The 16,019-nt window shown below is 38.9% G+C and overlaps 1 protein-coding gene across 2 annotated transcripts in view; it reads right to left on the bottom strand.

Moving 5' to 3' along the window:
- The window catches only part of LOC150085421 (prohormone-1-like), a 37,599-nt gene that overhangs the window by 5,436 nt on the left and 16,144 nt on the right, over nucleotides 1-16,019 (bottom strand). For both annotated transcript variants that reach the window (XM_090373223.1, XM_090373224.1), the window contains exon 2: nucleotides 8,130-8,272. In XM_090373223.1, the coding sequence (XP_090229349.1) occupies nucleotides 8,130-8,246 (117 nt within the window). In that variant the 5' untranslated portion in view covers nucleotides 8,247-8,272. The remainder of the gene's footprint in view (nucleotides 1-8,129; nucleotides 8,273-16,019) is intronic.

Below are 16,019 nucleotides of genomic sequence, written 5' to 3'. Positions count from 1 at the left end.
CATTCTTTTGAGTTTTGTATCATCGCAGTGTACCACGGCGTAGTTGGACTAATGTTCAGGTTCCGCCCTGCATAAGAAAACCCATGGCCACAGTCTCAAGAAAAGCAAACTTATTGTGTAATGCCATTATTTACATTATATGTCTATCCCATATACGCGTATTTGTCGTTTACATATTACTGTATATGTATTTTCATATTTTCTGCACTCACAAATAGGTTATAGAGGCTATATCTTTTTATGCTCGTTAGGGACGGTGTCACATTTAAAAGCTTATAGAACAGTAGGACAATCGTCTTCACCAGTCCTACCTATAAATTCGCAGCAGTTATTTCAATAGAAATCAGCTACTGCTTATCAGTTATAATAATCCACCCAAAATAGAATAAAATACGTTAAGATTACAATAGCGTTTTCTTCTTATGAAAGATTTCACTTTTGTAAATTGCAGCGCTTAAAAACTATGCACCTGCGAGGTTACCTGACTGAAATGCAGGGTGCTTCAAAAAAACGTTAACATTTATGGGAAATATTTTCCTTTTCTTTGCAGTTGACTGAAATGCAACGAGATTAATTTTGGAGCAAAGAAGAAAGGTTTCTATATGAATGGAGATCTTCCAGTCACCCAACTTCGCAACAAATATCGAGAGCATTTAAACTGCGACATACCCTCGACCATTTACAACAAGTTCGTCAAAACCAGTTCAGTTTCTGAGTCGGTTTTGACGAACTATAGAAGGAACAGGGGTCGATCGCGAGCAGGCCGATCCTTTCAAACACAGCTGTTACACAGGAATCTTTCTTGCGTAACCTAAAGAAATGAACCAGACGATACAGCGCAGAACGTGGGCTTTCCCAGGCAATTGTGTAGATAATCTTGAATAAGGACCTGGAAATGGGACCATACAGGCTAGTGGCATTCAGCGACGAGCAACTTTTCACATAAGTGGACAAGTGAACAAATACAACTGTCTTCTAGGGTATTAAGAATCCTCATGTCGTGTGTGAGCACGAGCGAGCCAGTCCTAAAATGAATGTCTAGTGTGCAGTCACTGCTGCAGGGATGGTAGGGCATAGGACCTTTTTTTTTGGAAACACCACAATCAACAGTGGCGGCTTCTTGCACATATTGGAGAATTACGCAGAGGACAACCTGCCACTAGGAATCCGACTAACCAGATACTTTTAGTTGTATGGTGCTCCATCCCACTTTGCTTTGAATGTCCGTGCGTAGCCCAAAGAAATGAACAGGAAATTAACTGAGGTGGATTTGCAGAGGAGGGCCTCTGAAACGACCAGAAAGTTTACCAGGTCAGCCTTGTGATTTGTAGCTGTGGGATATGGTAAAAGAACGTACTTATGCTACCAAGCCACGTGTGGTTGCAACAATACCACAAGAAATGTGCCTCCGGGTTCTGGAGATCATCTTTAGAAGATTCCAGGCATTTGTTGAAAATGATGGCCAACAGGTGGAGACTTTGAAGGCATGAACATGCATTTGTTATTGTGGTGTATTATCCCTTCTGATTCCGTCGATAACAATAAACTCATATGCGTTAGCATTTTTTAGAGCACCCTTTAAGAATTTATTTGCTAACATTAGGGGAATGAACTTTCTGCTTCCATAATTCAGTTAAAAGGAAGAATACGAAATTTTATCCTCATTTTGGTTTTCAGCAATGAATGGTAGTTTATTTTATTAAATTTTAATAGTTTTTAAAGACTAGTTTGTTCAAATACATTCTTCAAACTACAAATCAGAGTTGGATTTAAGTTAAGTTCATCATATACAGTTTTTACTGAATTAAATTTTAAAATATATCGGCTAAAAAATTAGCTGTTACGTGCCTTAAAATATCACAAGTTAAATTTTAATGATATCTTCGAGTAATTTTTTTTTTATTTTAAAAGATTTTTTGTACATTTCTGATCTTTAAAACATTTTATTTTAAATGTTTTTATACGTTCTTGCCATAGCTTGATGCGCCATCTAGTAGAATAATTTGATAATGTTTCTTATCGGTTTTCTAGTTTTGGAATACAATATATTTCGAAAACAGCTTTTCACGTATTTTATAAGTATTTTCTCAGTTGCAATATTAAAAATAATAGTGTTTCTGGAAATAAAACAGTATTTATAGATTAATATAAGGTTGATATAAGTACAATCTTACGGTTGGGATATTGAAAAATGCATAAGTAAACAACAGAAAAGTGTCAGTTATTGAAAAGCAATATCACATGTATCAGCTAAAACCAGCTGATACAGGCAGGACTTTTTCCATCCATCTATCTTTTATCTTATATTTATCGATCGACTATTCCCAACAGCTTATTCTGTATCAACAGTCTTACTAACTTAAATAGGCGGCTTATTGATCATTCAGCCTAATAAAATTACAACTGGAAATCGAAATCTTCACTTTAAGCACTCTTAACTTTTCGTCGTCTTTCTTCAAGACGAAAATGATAAGAAAGTGTGAATATCGAATTCTGAGAATCCCATCCAAGAGGTGTGCTGAAGTGTTCTAACATTCCTACTAAGCAGAAGTCTTTATCTTCATTTAAAAGAGACTCGCTTAACAGATATTAATCTTTCAACTTTCACGCTGACTTAAGACTTTCAATTCTTCCGGAACTACAAACCGATGATACTCCGTTTTCGTCACGCTCCGATCTAAGCCGGGGCGCTTGAAAGGATACGGAATCGAAACGCAGCGGAGTCTGGGTAAACAGAACATAAAATTTCATCTCACGCTTCTTGCTCGCTGAAGGGTAATGCCTAGCTTCTTTTTCTCTGTTAGTTAAACAAAACAAAAAAATCAAATTTAATTTACATTTCTTTTAGAAAAAAAGAGACGTTTGAATAAATTTACATTTAATTAATGAAATTTTTAATACAACAAGGATTAAATTTAAAAAAAAAATAAGCTGAAATTTCACTTTAATAAACCTTTTTATAAAAAAAAAATATTAAAAAGTCTATAACGATTTTGACTTTATAAACGATTTTATTTTCCACAGATCGCGCCATCCCGGATGGAATTCAGAAAGCGTCCGTGCACTTTCGAATATATAACCACGTCAAAAGTATCCCTGTATACATTACCTTAAAAACACTCGAGGGATATTGGAAATGCCTCGTGCATTTCCTCTACTTCCTCGAGGACAGATATTGAAATGACATCTTAAAGTCGTGCCCACTGGGGAGAAATAGCTTTAGCCATTTGAGATAGTCGTCGAGGCAAATCCTAAAGCACCAAAAGCGTACTTTAAGTGAAGGGGTGACGAAACATTCCCCACATCCTCCAGGACTTTAAAGCTGCATTGCGTTGAGCTTATACAGGTGCAATGGACATTGTTTCCATAGCTTTGTTTAGCTGCGCTCTGAAACGTCGGATTATAGCCTTCGCTCTGTCGTTGGCAGACACTGCCTCTGCTTTGGTTATTTCGAACAGATGTGCGATCCTTTGGTTTGTCGTCGTGGTATAATTATCTTCGGAAGCTTTATTACAGTCCAAATAAAGCCGCGGAAAAAGATAATTTCGATTGTTTACAGTAGAGTCCATTATAAAGGGATTGATATTTTCTCTTTGGGGTCCATCCAGGAGTTAGATTCGTTGTAGAAATAAAAAAGTAGTAAATTCATGCTTAACTTCAATAACAGTGGATTGAAAAAGGCAAAGGACAGAAACTGAAAAGCCGAGTTCGTTTGTTAAGCCCTTTATATTTTCTTTTAAGTATAGATCTTCGATATCTAACTTACTGGTCCTTTACTTTAAGGACAATGTGGTCACCAAAGACGATGCGTATGTCGTAATCCATGAGAGAATATCTTCACGATGTTGTGATAGATTTTGCATCTCTTTAGAAATATAGTGACATTTTCTAAAGAGATATTTCAGATCACTCCTTTATTTTTTCAGTAATATTATTTTGTAATTTGTTAAAGGAACGAACTGTTCCTAAGAGTGATTTTCATTTGAAAGCAATTTCATTTGTTAATGTGAATTTTAATTATTATTTTTTAAAACATGCATATTATGGTAAAAGAGAAATCTTAAAGTCTTCTAAACAACTCTTCCCCTTGTATTGTCAAATACTATTCTTTATTAGAACAAGAAACACACAGATGAACTGCTGAATCCTATTTCACAGTCTACTAGTAAAGTTTTAGAATGTCCAAATAAATATTTAAATAGCTGAAATTATTTAAATAGTTAATAACCTATTCTTCGTTGCTACTAGTTATTTAGATAACCTATGTAGAATAGTTAATAGTTATTTTAAATAGCTTGATGTATGAAAGTTTTCTAAATGTTAGGTACTGGATACTTCGAAAGTTCAACAGAATCCTAAGTGCAAAGTGCAAAGTGTGTTAAGTGTCTAACGGCACCAGGGGTTCCCCCCATCTCCGCGTTTCTTTCATTGTGAGTGTACCAGTTCACTGTGAAGGCCAGAGATTTAAAAGTGTGTGGATCATGTGAGTGTGTTGTTATGTACCGTTGTTCTTCTGGCCATTTAGCCGCTGGACCCCAGCTGAGGCCCAACGTTGCCCGCACTTCGCCCCGTGGAGGCAGACCAGGTAACCACTAGTTTAAATTTGGACTCTGGCAGGTCCTGCCACCTAGTTTCCTGGGATTTCAGTGGCTAGGACCTTAAAAAAAAAAATTGCATGGGAATATTGCGCTAGAATTAGAAAAGCCAAAATGGTGGGCGAACAGCGTAAGTTAGACACGGTTATTTTTGGCGTGTGTGGCATTCGCTTGCATACAGATAGAGTTGGGTAGGGAGAATGAAGACTGGAGGGATAAAGACAGAAGAATGGGGTCAATAGGGGAGACGACCCCAGGTAGAATCAGTGGGGAATGCCCATACCCCACCAGAGGGAAGAGTGGGGTCGGCAAGGAGGGGAGGAGACAGGAAAGCCGTCACCTCCCCCCGCGGGGGTAAGGGAGAAGAAAGGGCCGAACAAGGGAGCCGGCTCAGATCACTAACATGGCGTGTATGTAGCAAAGCTGTGGCTTCGTCAGGTCCATGACAGTGTACAGTCCATTAGTTGGTCAGTGTTGGAATAGGATCCCATCCACTGCTGTTCCAATAATCAGGGTGTCAGTGTGGGATGGTGTCACTAAGGGGATATAGGTCTCCTCCAGTTAAGTCCTAGTCATTGTTGTCCGTTTCAGTTGTCAGAGTTCCAGTGTCGAGTTTAGGGAAGTTGTGGTAATGCTGGTAGTCTGCTGAACAGTTCGTGCGCAAATTTCGAGAGGGCTCTATAGTACTCCTCCTCCGACAGTACAAGGTGTTCCCGATCCTTCGGGTTGAAACATATTTTGGTTATAAAGTGACATCTTATATCATCAAAGAGGGGGCATTCATGCATCAGACGTGTCCATGTCTGATTTTCACCGCAGTGGCATAGTGGTGATTCTTTTATTCCGAAGGTCGAAAGTTTGGCATTAAAGGAACCATGTCCCGTTAGAAGGAAGGTGGTGTAGAGCCCCGGCGAGAACCAGGCCGGCTGGTGGGGGTAGACTTGGGTAACGTCCGGGATAAATTTCCGGGTTATGGCACCTTTAGTTGATTCTGCCCATCGGGACTGCCAGGTTTGCCGGAGATGGTTGATAAGACGTTTTTTCTCTATGTTGCTGTTGTTGGCTGGATCGGTAGTGAAGCCGATGCAGGATACACTTTTATCTCTGGACAGTTGAAAGAGCATGCCGCAGCGGACAATTTCCAGGTCCAGGGGGAGTGATCCTGCCAGGGCCTGCAGCGCATGAGAGCTGACAGTGCAGCATGCTCTTGTGATGGTGAGCAAGATGCTACGCTGTATTGATTCTAATTTCCTTTTGTTCACAGCCGTGGTTGCTTTGTTGTACCAAATCCCTGCAGCGTATGAGACGGCAGGGATGAAAAAAGCCTTGTAAAAGAGAGAGACAGGGTCCGTTTCCGTAGTCCCCAATCTTTTCGTGTGACTCTTGCTATGAGGGCTGAGTAGTTCCTGATCTTTCTCTGGAGATAGATGAGATGTGGGGTAAAGGATAAGTTTTTATCCAATACGATTCCGAGGTATTTTAGTTCTGTAGTTAGTTTAATCGTGGTTCCTTTTATTTTGATTTGTGGTGGCCTTCTCGTGTCGAGAGAACCCTTGAGGAGTATTGAGGATGTCTTGGTTGGTGATATTGTTAGGTGGTTCTGTTTCGACCACGTTTGCAGGGAGTTAATTGCCCGGTTTGCAGTGGCTTCCAGTTGTGCCCGGCTGTCCTCCTCCAGCATCAGGACGAGGTCTTCTGCAAATGCTTGTGCATCTGCCCCATTGAGATTCTGATTGAGGAAGCCGTCCATCACCAGATTCCAAAGGAGTGGCCCCAGGATTGAACCTTGTGGGCACCCCCGGATGATAGGCCGAGTAAGTTGAGAGTAGGGAGCACATACTGAGATCCTTCTATCAGATAGGTAGGTTTTGATACAGTGGTACAGGTTATTGGAGATATTTGCCTCCCGGAGTCTGCCGAGGACACTTGGCCACCAGAGTGAGTCAAATGCCCCGGCAAAATCGACAGAGATCATTAGGAAGTATTTGCGGTTACAGTTTTTAGCTGCGGTTATTATGCGTTCCAACAGAATCCTAAATAAGCTTCAAACAATTCCTAGAAGTGTATATGAGGTACTGTGTACAAATGCCATCCATATACAACGCAGATAAAATATTTATCCGCCGTGTCCGTCCAGGAGTGGAGCTGACTATGTCACCAACAATTTGAGTGGATATGCTGGTGGTCTTCAACAGAGGAGGAAGGTGATGTTTGTGGGTTGCCCACTTCACTATCTGCTATATACTGGCGAAGATGGGTTTCAGAAGAGAAGAGGCAGCAGAAGCCCATAAGCGGCATACAGAACGGTAGAGTACACACAGCTTTAAAGATATCTTAATTGCAGCATTTTTGATTGCAGCCAGGCGAAGACGCCATCTTTTATACGTAATAAATTGTTATATTCAGAGGAGTTGTAATATTTTGGCTATCAAATGCAGCCTCAGTGTCGCCATAAACTTCCAGGAGGTTGGTAACGGTTGATCTCTCGGAGAGTGAGTAATGGAGTTGCTTTGGTGGTTGTGGAAGAAGTTGGTGCGTTATGTGTGGTAGGAGGACTTTTTCTAGCATCATGAGTAGCGCGGATGCAGAGGATATCGGTATTTAGTGCTTCAGCTGGCTTGGTGTTTGAGTTTTAGATAGTGGGATGCGAGCATACCTCTCACTTTTTGAGGGAGAGGATCGAATTGAACAAGTAAAGTAAAGTAGAGGATTAAGAATAATGGCATAAAGCAGTTGTTGTTAGTCAATGAATATGGAAAATAGCTCATCATTTGGATCAGTAATGGAGTCTGGTTAATAATTGCAGTTTGATCCATTCGACCTGATTGAAATGGAATCCGGTTTACACTTAGCGGAAGAGTATGGCAATTTCCTGTTGGTTAAGATTGTTTAGTATATTTTTAAATTTTCATAAGGTTTAATTACTATATTTCGCCTTCAGACTGTATATTTTTTCGATGTATTTCAACTAAAGATTGGTTAAACCACTTCGCGAGCTATTGAACTCGTATAACAATAAAATATGACCGTGGCAATATTTCAGCTCACAACCAAGAGATTTTTCCAGAGAAAACCAATCGAATAATACTTGAAATGGAACGTGACGCTTAACAGAAGAATAGAGAACAAGACAACTAAAAAAATCCTGGTTCAAATTAATAAACCGGAAGAACGAAAACAAAAAATCAGAAAATAGAATTTCGGAGTTTATCGAAAATGACAGATGGTAAAGTTGAACGTATATGGGAGGGAAAATGAAACAAACTTCATTCGTAAAGTTTCCAATAAACTACCAACTGAATTTTAATTTAATTTTATCAGTAATATTGTTAAGCTAGTGTGGAAATGAATACCTCAATTTATTTATATAAATTGAGGTATTCAGAGAACAATTATATAAAAAACTGTACATCTATAAACATCTATTTTATATATTTTTTATTATGTAAATTTTTAAATTACATAACTTTTTCGACAAATTAATATAAATTTTGTACAGTTATGAGAATTTTAAATTTAAGTAATGATACTCACATCAAATTCAGAAGGATAAATCACTTTTTCTGGCTGTCCCAAGCTTTTTGCTGTGACCATTCCAATTAAAAGGAGCACCAAGACAAAAACCATGCTACTCTTGAAAAGGGCGGCCATTGTGAGCTGATGTTGGAAGTAAGGAGCTGTAATAGAGATCGTTATTAAATTTCTGAACAGTTTTCACTATGGAAGAATTGTGGATAACTAGCGTAACATTTAACCCTCAAGTCAGCGAGGCTCCTAAACGACCTTCACAAACCATTCTGACCATTTCATTTCCTGATTTCTTTGAAATTCTTTTATTATGAATAAAACCATTCATATGAATAGTGAAATATCAGTTTACTTTCTTAATTTTAATAGTAATTAATAAATTAGTTTCGTCCGTTTTTCTGAAGGATAGTTGAATGTAATGTTAGGAAGACTTAGAATGTTTGAAAGTCATCTTCATTGAACAGATCTTTCAAATATAACAGAAAAGGAGTCAGTACAGAAGAGTGTTTTAGTTAAGGTATTTTTAAAATAATACATACGCAAATTAATATTTTTATTTTACCATTCCAGAACTCTTCCTTCGATTTCATTAGTATTCATTCGAGAGCATGCAAAACATGATGCGTATTTCCAGAGATTGCAAATGAGTCGGCAAATTTCCCAATAACTTACAGTTTGGAAATAGCAATCCCAAAATAAATTATACAAATGGTAGGGTTTGAATTAAAAACAGTAGAGGAAGAAACGGATCTGGAAGTCACGATACGCGTGGACTTTCATCAGTATTAAGGAAGATTGGAAAAAGGAGTGGCCCAATACTGATCCTTGCGGGACTCTAATTCCTACACCGCATTGCGTACTCTCAGAAAAGTCCGTTTATGACTACACAATGTCTCTTATCTATTAACCAGCGAAGGATCTTGCTATTAATCCTACTTTGTTGCGGTTTATATACTGGCTTTTCACAGAAACTGTAAAAAGCTTTACTGAAGTCAAGGTAAATAATATCAAAGTTGCTTCTTCCACTCAACTGTTTTATGACTTTGCATAATAATTAACAATGGCCAAGCAAGATTTCCCCTTCACGAACCTATGATGTAATCAGGAATACCATTCCTGTAGAGATTGTCTTGTATTATATCCTTAATCAGAGACTCCATAATCATATCCACCACTGAAGTCAAACTTACTAGTCTGTAGTTGCCCATTACGTCCCAACCTTTCCCCAGTGGACGAAGGAAGTCCACTGGGGAAAAGTTAGTGCTTCTTCAGTCCGGGAGAATCTCCCGGAGTCTAACGATAATCTCATTAACATTCTCAACGGGATGATGCACTCACATCCCGCCTTTCTTTTTAGTATAATAGGAATGCACCATCCACTCCTGGAGCCTTACTTTCGCTTGGCTTCAGTAGTTTTCTTCTCATATTCTCTTCTCCTAGATTGATATAGCACATAATTTACAGCCGTCTAACTCCTTGATCCCTTGTGGTTCGAATGGCTTTTCAACTGGAAATATCGTTACAAAGTACCTATTCAACTCTTCAGCCACTTCTGTTTGGCTTTCCATGACTTTTCCAGTTCTATCAAGTAAGGCACCTTTCTGATTCACTCCCTTTCTTTTTTGTATTCACGTGCAAAAAAGAACTCTTTGTCACCTTTCTAGCTCTCTTTGCTAGTGATTTCTCATAAATATATCGCAATCCTCTGAAAATTCGCTTCAATGTACTCAGTATTTATTTTCAGTTCCTCTTTTTTGGGAGAGTACGGGGTCAGGAGAGAGAGAGAGAGAGAGAGAGAGACAAAATCTTTATTGCAACATGAAAATAAGTATGGCATATATTGCAACCTACCGTTACGGCACAGAAGGTAGGGGTTTCTATGCTTATGAATAAATTAAAGTAAATTACATACAAAAAGGGTAAAGGGTATTTACAAATTAAAATTCAAAATGGCTTGTAGAAGAAGAAGAAGAAGAACTCTTTATTGAGTACAAAAGGCACACGCCGTACACAATACCCTTCACGGCTACAAGCCAGGGATTAAAGTTGTATTAAAGTGGACTAAAAGGGTTAATAACAAACATCGAGAGAGAAAAGCTTTCCGCGTCTTCAGTTTGTAATTCATTCCACTGTTTTTAACAAAACCAATAAACACGAGAACCCATCTTATCATCAACATCCTTCTTCTGTTTAGGAATCATCATTACAAGCGTCAAAACCAGAGATGTTTGTACGTCTGACAAAGAATAAAAAAAATAATGACGTGCCTAGTCCAACTGTTGCCGTTGCATGGATAACACTTCCTTTCTGTATCTTTTGTCATATACAAATTTGTGGAGGTCTACATCAAGTTTGTAGACCCGATACGGCATTTGAAAGGGAAGGAAATGGTCCTCCAGGAAAAGCCTAGTGTTGTGGGGGGCTAATCTTGGAGTAGTCCTCAAAGCTGGGAGGGGAATTCTCCAGCAGCACGAATTACGTGTGGATAGTTCAGAAATTAATCCATTTTCACTCTGATGGTCAGCCACTGGGAACCAATACTCTCGGAGAGTCCGGGATGCCCCATCACATTTGCCAATGCTGTCATTTTGAAGCGGTCGGTTGGATTTCCAATTGGCCCACTTCAGTAGCCAATATTCAGATACGATGAGAGGCTTTTTTTGATCGCCGGTGTGGCCGATGCCCATACCTGCCAAAGTCGATACCACCGGTAGCACAGTGGTATCGTCACCGAATCCCGTTGATGACGCGAGTAACTTTTATGACCCTTTTTCACTCCATGGCCGAGTTAGTCGGTCTCAGGCGTAGGTAGCAAGGTGTTTTCCCCTGAAAAACTGGGGTTTTTCGTCCAGCAAAGCAGGCAAATCGACCAGAGGACACACGCAATTTACAGACAAAATACACATGAGTAGTTGAATGTAAATTTCCAGGTGACCCTAATATAATAGTTTAGTTTTTATATCTTCCAAAGTGTACAATAATCGTGGTTAGACAATGGTTTGATGTTTCTTATTGATGCCAGGATCTATAATATGCAGCAGATTTCTTTTGTTGTCCAACGCAGACTCGAGGCCTATGAGGTGAGTTTATCCACGTGAATATTAAAACGGACTTCAGGGTCAAACATTACATCCAAGTCAGTGTGCGCAGTTACAACAGAGATTTGGGTGTTAACAAAAACGGGATCCATCACTGTGGGTCTGGTCTTCAGTGAGAATATCTTGGTCTTCTCGGGGTTGATTATCAGGTCGAAGTGGTAAAGAAAGAATGCAATTTTCATTAGATTATTATTGGTGTGATTAGTGGTCAGGATGAGGTCGGGACTGGGCCCAGTTTGTTGTTGTTGTTGTTGTAGAGCTTTAGGAGCATCAGCGACTAAAGCCATATTGCTCCGTGTACGTTGTCTGTAAATTGCGTGTGTTCTGAGGTAGATTTTCTGTTTATGTTTTGCTGGACGAAATACCGTAGTTTTCGGGAGATAAGACCATGCTACCTTCGCGTGAGGCCGACTAACTCAGCCACATTGTGAAAAAGGTCCATAAAATTTCTTCCCGTCATCGATGGGAATCGAACTCAGGTCTTTTCTATCCTGTGGAAAATACCTGAGTTGATACCCACGAGTACGGCGTTTGATGCTCTAAATCTCCACTCTTCATAATGGTGAGTGGAGATTTACAGCATCAAACGCCGCCTCTATATCCAAGTAAGTGAATGGATAGTTCCTGATTGCACTCAAACGTGACAATATGGCATTTATAGTAGTGAGTATGTCCATAGTCATCGATCGCTGTGAGAGAGAGAGAGAGAGTAATTAATCTGGGGAGACTTATCTGCAAGAATCTGTTTGGTGAGGACGCCGTAGCAGCATTTTGTCAAATAACTCCAGAAGTGTTGAAACTTTAGAGACTGGGCGGTAGTTTTTTTAAATTAGTGATGGATCGCGGATCTTGGATATAGGTCTAACGCTATAGGTGTTCCACTCAAATGAGATAAAATGAATCTTCATTATCGACATAATGAAGATTCATTGTAGGTAAACAGGAGTGGTTGAATAATTAAAAGCCCCAGTCACTTATCGATGAATTGGGGAACATTATCAGCCCCTGCAACAGTAGGGAAAGACAATGAATTGATAGCTTTTATAAGTTGAGGCGTGTTTAAATTATAACTGAGAGGGATATCCAGATTGGACATATCATCTGGGACGTCTAGGTTCAGGGGCAGTATACTTGACGATTGAAATCTCGTAATGGGGTCAAGAGATTTCAATTGTCAAGTTCCTTACAGTCACCTATGATTGCAAGGATTTTTTCCAATTTGTAGCTGAGCGTTGAAGAAATTATGAATAGCTGCTGATTCTTGTCTATTAAAGTCGGCCCGTGCTTCTGAGTAAGACGTTCATTACACACATCGTTTGTCTCCTTCCAAATTTTATGAAATTGTTGTTTCAGTTGAAAAGCAGCATTGAGGTCTTTGTTCCGCGACGCTTTCGAGTGGACGGTGATTTTAATAGTCTTGGAGGGGAAAACTTTGCAACACTAACAATCCAGTTTGTTAGAATGGGTGTTGCAAGCATGACTTCACACTCTACGTCCCTCGTGGGTAACACAGTTGGTAGAATCGCCGTCCTCCGCACACCGGTTGGAAAAGGCCTGAGTTGGAATCCTGTCAACGATGCGAGAAATTGTTATGGATAGTTTTTTCAACGTGGCTGAATTAGTCGGTTTCAAGCTAGGGCAGCATGGTTTTTTCTCCCGGAAACATGGTTTTACTTCCAGCAAACAGCAAATAGACCAGAGAATACACGCAATTTACAGAAATATTATATACAGCGCAATTGGCCTAAGTTGCTGATGCGTCTAAAACTCTACAACGACAATAACACACTTTTTAAGGGTGTGCCAAGGAATGAGTGTAGCTGCCATAAGCCATTTTTCACTATTGAGAACTTCGGACTTATGATTGTGGACGTTTTACTCGACTTATGTACAGTTCCCCACATGACGTGTGGACAATTTCTTTGCATGCAGGCAGCAAAATTTGAAAAAAAAGTGGGTTTGATCGGAATTAGAAAATGTTTCAGGAGGACCATACAATGTGCATTGTGTGGATGAGAATAGAAGGTCCAACTGACTAGTTCCTTTAGTGGACCCGTCATTGATCAGGAAGATTTCAGCATTTCGTATATTCAATCAGGTGCTCTCTTAGATAATCACCCCGAGTTGGAAAATTGAAGTCATCAATCACAACCCGGACTGCGGATGGCTGGAGGTGATATAAGATCCAGGTAGAAACTTCGGCAATAACGTCCCGGGTAATTTGGTGGAACATACACCGTGCAGGTATCAATAAAGGCGGTTATACAAAAGCTCTCGTACTAATAATATTAATCAATTTGCTGATGATGGTTTCATTTTTATCAGCCTTGACGCTATTGTTTGATAACTTCCATAACACCACCTCTCAGGGAAGTGATCGAATCATTCATTGCTAGTCGAAGTCAGAACTATTTAAAATCACACGCAGAACTCCATTCACATATTGAATGCTTCGTAATGTCCCCTATTACACATTATATGTGTGGGAGTTAATAACCACATTCTAAATCTGTGTTAATCCATATTACCCTCTTTAACAGTCATAACAGCAAAAGGAATATTTTTAACTGGATATTCTAAAGGTGTATTCAGAGGGCGGCTTTCTTTAGCCCTCTGAATACATCTTTAGAACCACAACCGCCATCATCATAAAGAATTCCGAAAAAAAAATATACAGCCAGCAAAACGCATTATGCAACTGATTGACAAAAAGTTTTATTGAAAAATTCGCATGTTTCGTCCGCGACACTTAGAAATGGATTAGTCCTTGGGTAGGTACGGAATTTCTCCACATCCGCAACTTATTGGGAATTCAGCGAAGGAATTTAAATTTAAATCAGACTTCCATTTGTCAGGTGGCCCATATTTCTTAGGTACGCGTTAACCGCTTAGAATTCTGACGCTCTCTTTGTCCTTGTAACAACAGGAAGGATTTGTGATAAATTTTGAACATGGTTTGTAACAAATACGTAATATTTGATAAATTATAGAAGCAAGCAACACTTAATGTAAGCCAGTCTTAAAAATCCGTATTCTACATAGCTCCCATTAATTAATACTGAATATTGACAATGGTAATATATCCTCGATCTATTATCTTTGTCCTAAAACCAAGATATCAAAAGCCATCTTATATACCAACTTAGAAACATGCCTTTGAGAGACGAGTGGGTTAATTTTTTAACTTTCTCTTTCTCTGGTGATAACAAGAATGCTTCTGATATTGCTCACTGAATCATAGACTTCCAACGCTGTACCTAGGACCCTTTCAGGTGAGGAGAAGGTGGACAAAGTTCTACAGTCTACACAGATTCTTCTCCGCGATCTTCTTGAAACTTTAATTAACTATTGACCATGAAAATTTGTTCATCAACGTACTTTCTGGTTCATTCAGGAGTAATAAAATTATGGATGGTAAAGGTGAACTGCAGCCACTGCAGGATGGAAGACTCCTCAACAATTCATGCTGAGGGAAATGGACCATAATCTGCCACGCTGGTTCAGTGGGGGTTGGCAGATCGACCATATTTAGCAGTCAGGGGCTTGAACCTCGGTCTGTTCAAAGAGCCTGTGCTACCTGCACTCCCTCTCCTGACCACTCGGCCTAACTCTTAATGGCTAACTCTTCATTAATCATGTGATATCGTACTTGTCAAGACTACATTTTGTTTTAAAGACTTGTCTTGGTGAATCGTAAATTTCTTCATTTTAATATAGCTCCTCGCTCTCTCCTTACATCTAATACAAGCGCATGCGTCTTCTATCATTTGCTCAGCACGCGTAGGACCAGTTCTACGACATTCCTTAGACACCACATATCACCAATACGTCATGATTCGGTTTTTCTATAACGTTTAATAATCAATTCCCAGGTCATAAAGAAATGACACTGAAGGTCGCGATATGTGCTACGTTCTGTAATATTTTGATAAGGCAGTGTAAACATAGCTATATTTATTTGCGAAAATAGAAACAATTTATTGTGAAGTCAATTCAGTTTGTATCTTGCAATTCTGGGTTTCTTTTATCGATCTGTTTGCTGAACTTCTTCCCAGTGAAACTTAAATCAATAACTTTAAAAGTACACGCTGACCTTTTCTTTCTCAATCTCAAAGTTAATTGTAAACTGAAGTTTCTCTGAAGATATTTTTATTATTTGCATCAATTATTTTAACTGTAGTAGGCAAGCGCATTTTAATGGAATTAATAAAGACCGTATTGGGATGATGCGTTGTCCCAAAATGGATTTTTCGATGCGTGAGAAACAAAGGCAATTAATTGTCATTTGGACAGTCTGAGAAAGAGAAAGAAGAAATCGAGAATTATTGAGGTGAGTATAGTAAAGTGCTAATATACGAAGTTATTGCCTCTACTAATAAAGCAATTATCGTATGCAAATATATTTGCAGCAACATTATTCAATAAATTTGATTTTCATTGTCATGTACGCTTCTCTTTAAGAGATTCTAATATGGCGTCCAGATTTAATATTCTGAGATTAAAGTAGATTTTGAAGTATACCCATCCGATATAAAGTTTCCTGAATATAACCACTACACCAGCGGGAGAATTCGATAAAAAAAACAAAAAAAAACACACTGCCCTTTGCGAACTGCGATAATACTTTTTGTTATCATTGACGTTTCTATTGAAGAAGGATTATGAAATCCATCTGAAACGTCCGCAATATTTTGTACTTAAGGCTGCTCCAAATAAAATTTATTTCCTCTTCACGTACATAAAGCGTGATTATTCCTTTTACAAATGTCAAATGTATTTCTACAAGTTCAAAGAAAAA

Source organism: Mastigoproctus giganteus, chromosome 5, assembly GCF_048544385.1.
Source record: "Mastigoproctus giganteus isolate SK-2022 chromosome 5, ASM4854438v1, whole genome shotgun sequence".
Lineage (NCBI taxonomy): Eukaryota > Metazoa > Arthropoda > Arachnida > Uropygi > Thelyphonidae > Mastigoproctus > Mastigoproctus giganteus.
Note: the sequence above shows the minus strand (reverse complement) of the source record. Positions and strands in the feature narration are given on the sequence as shown.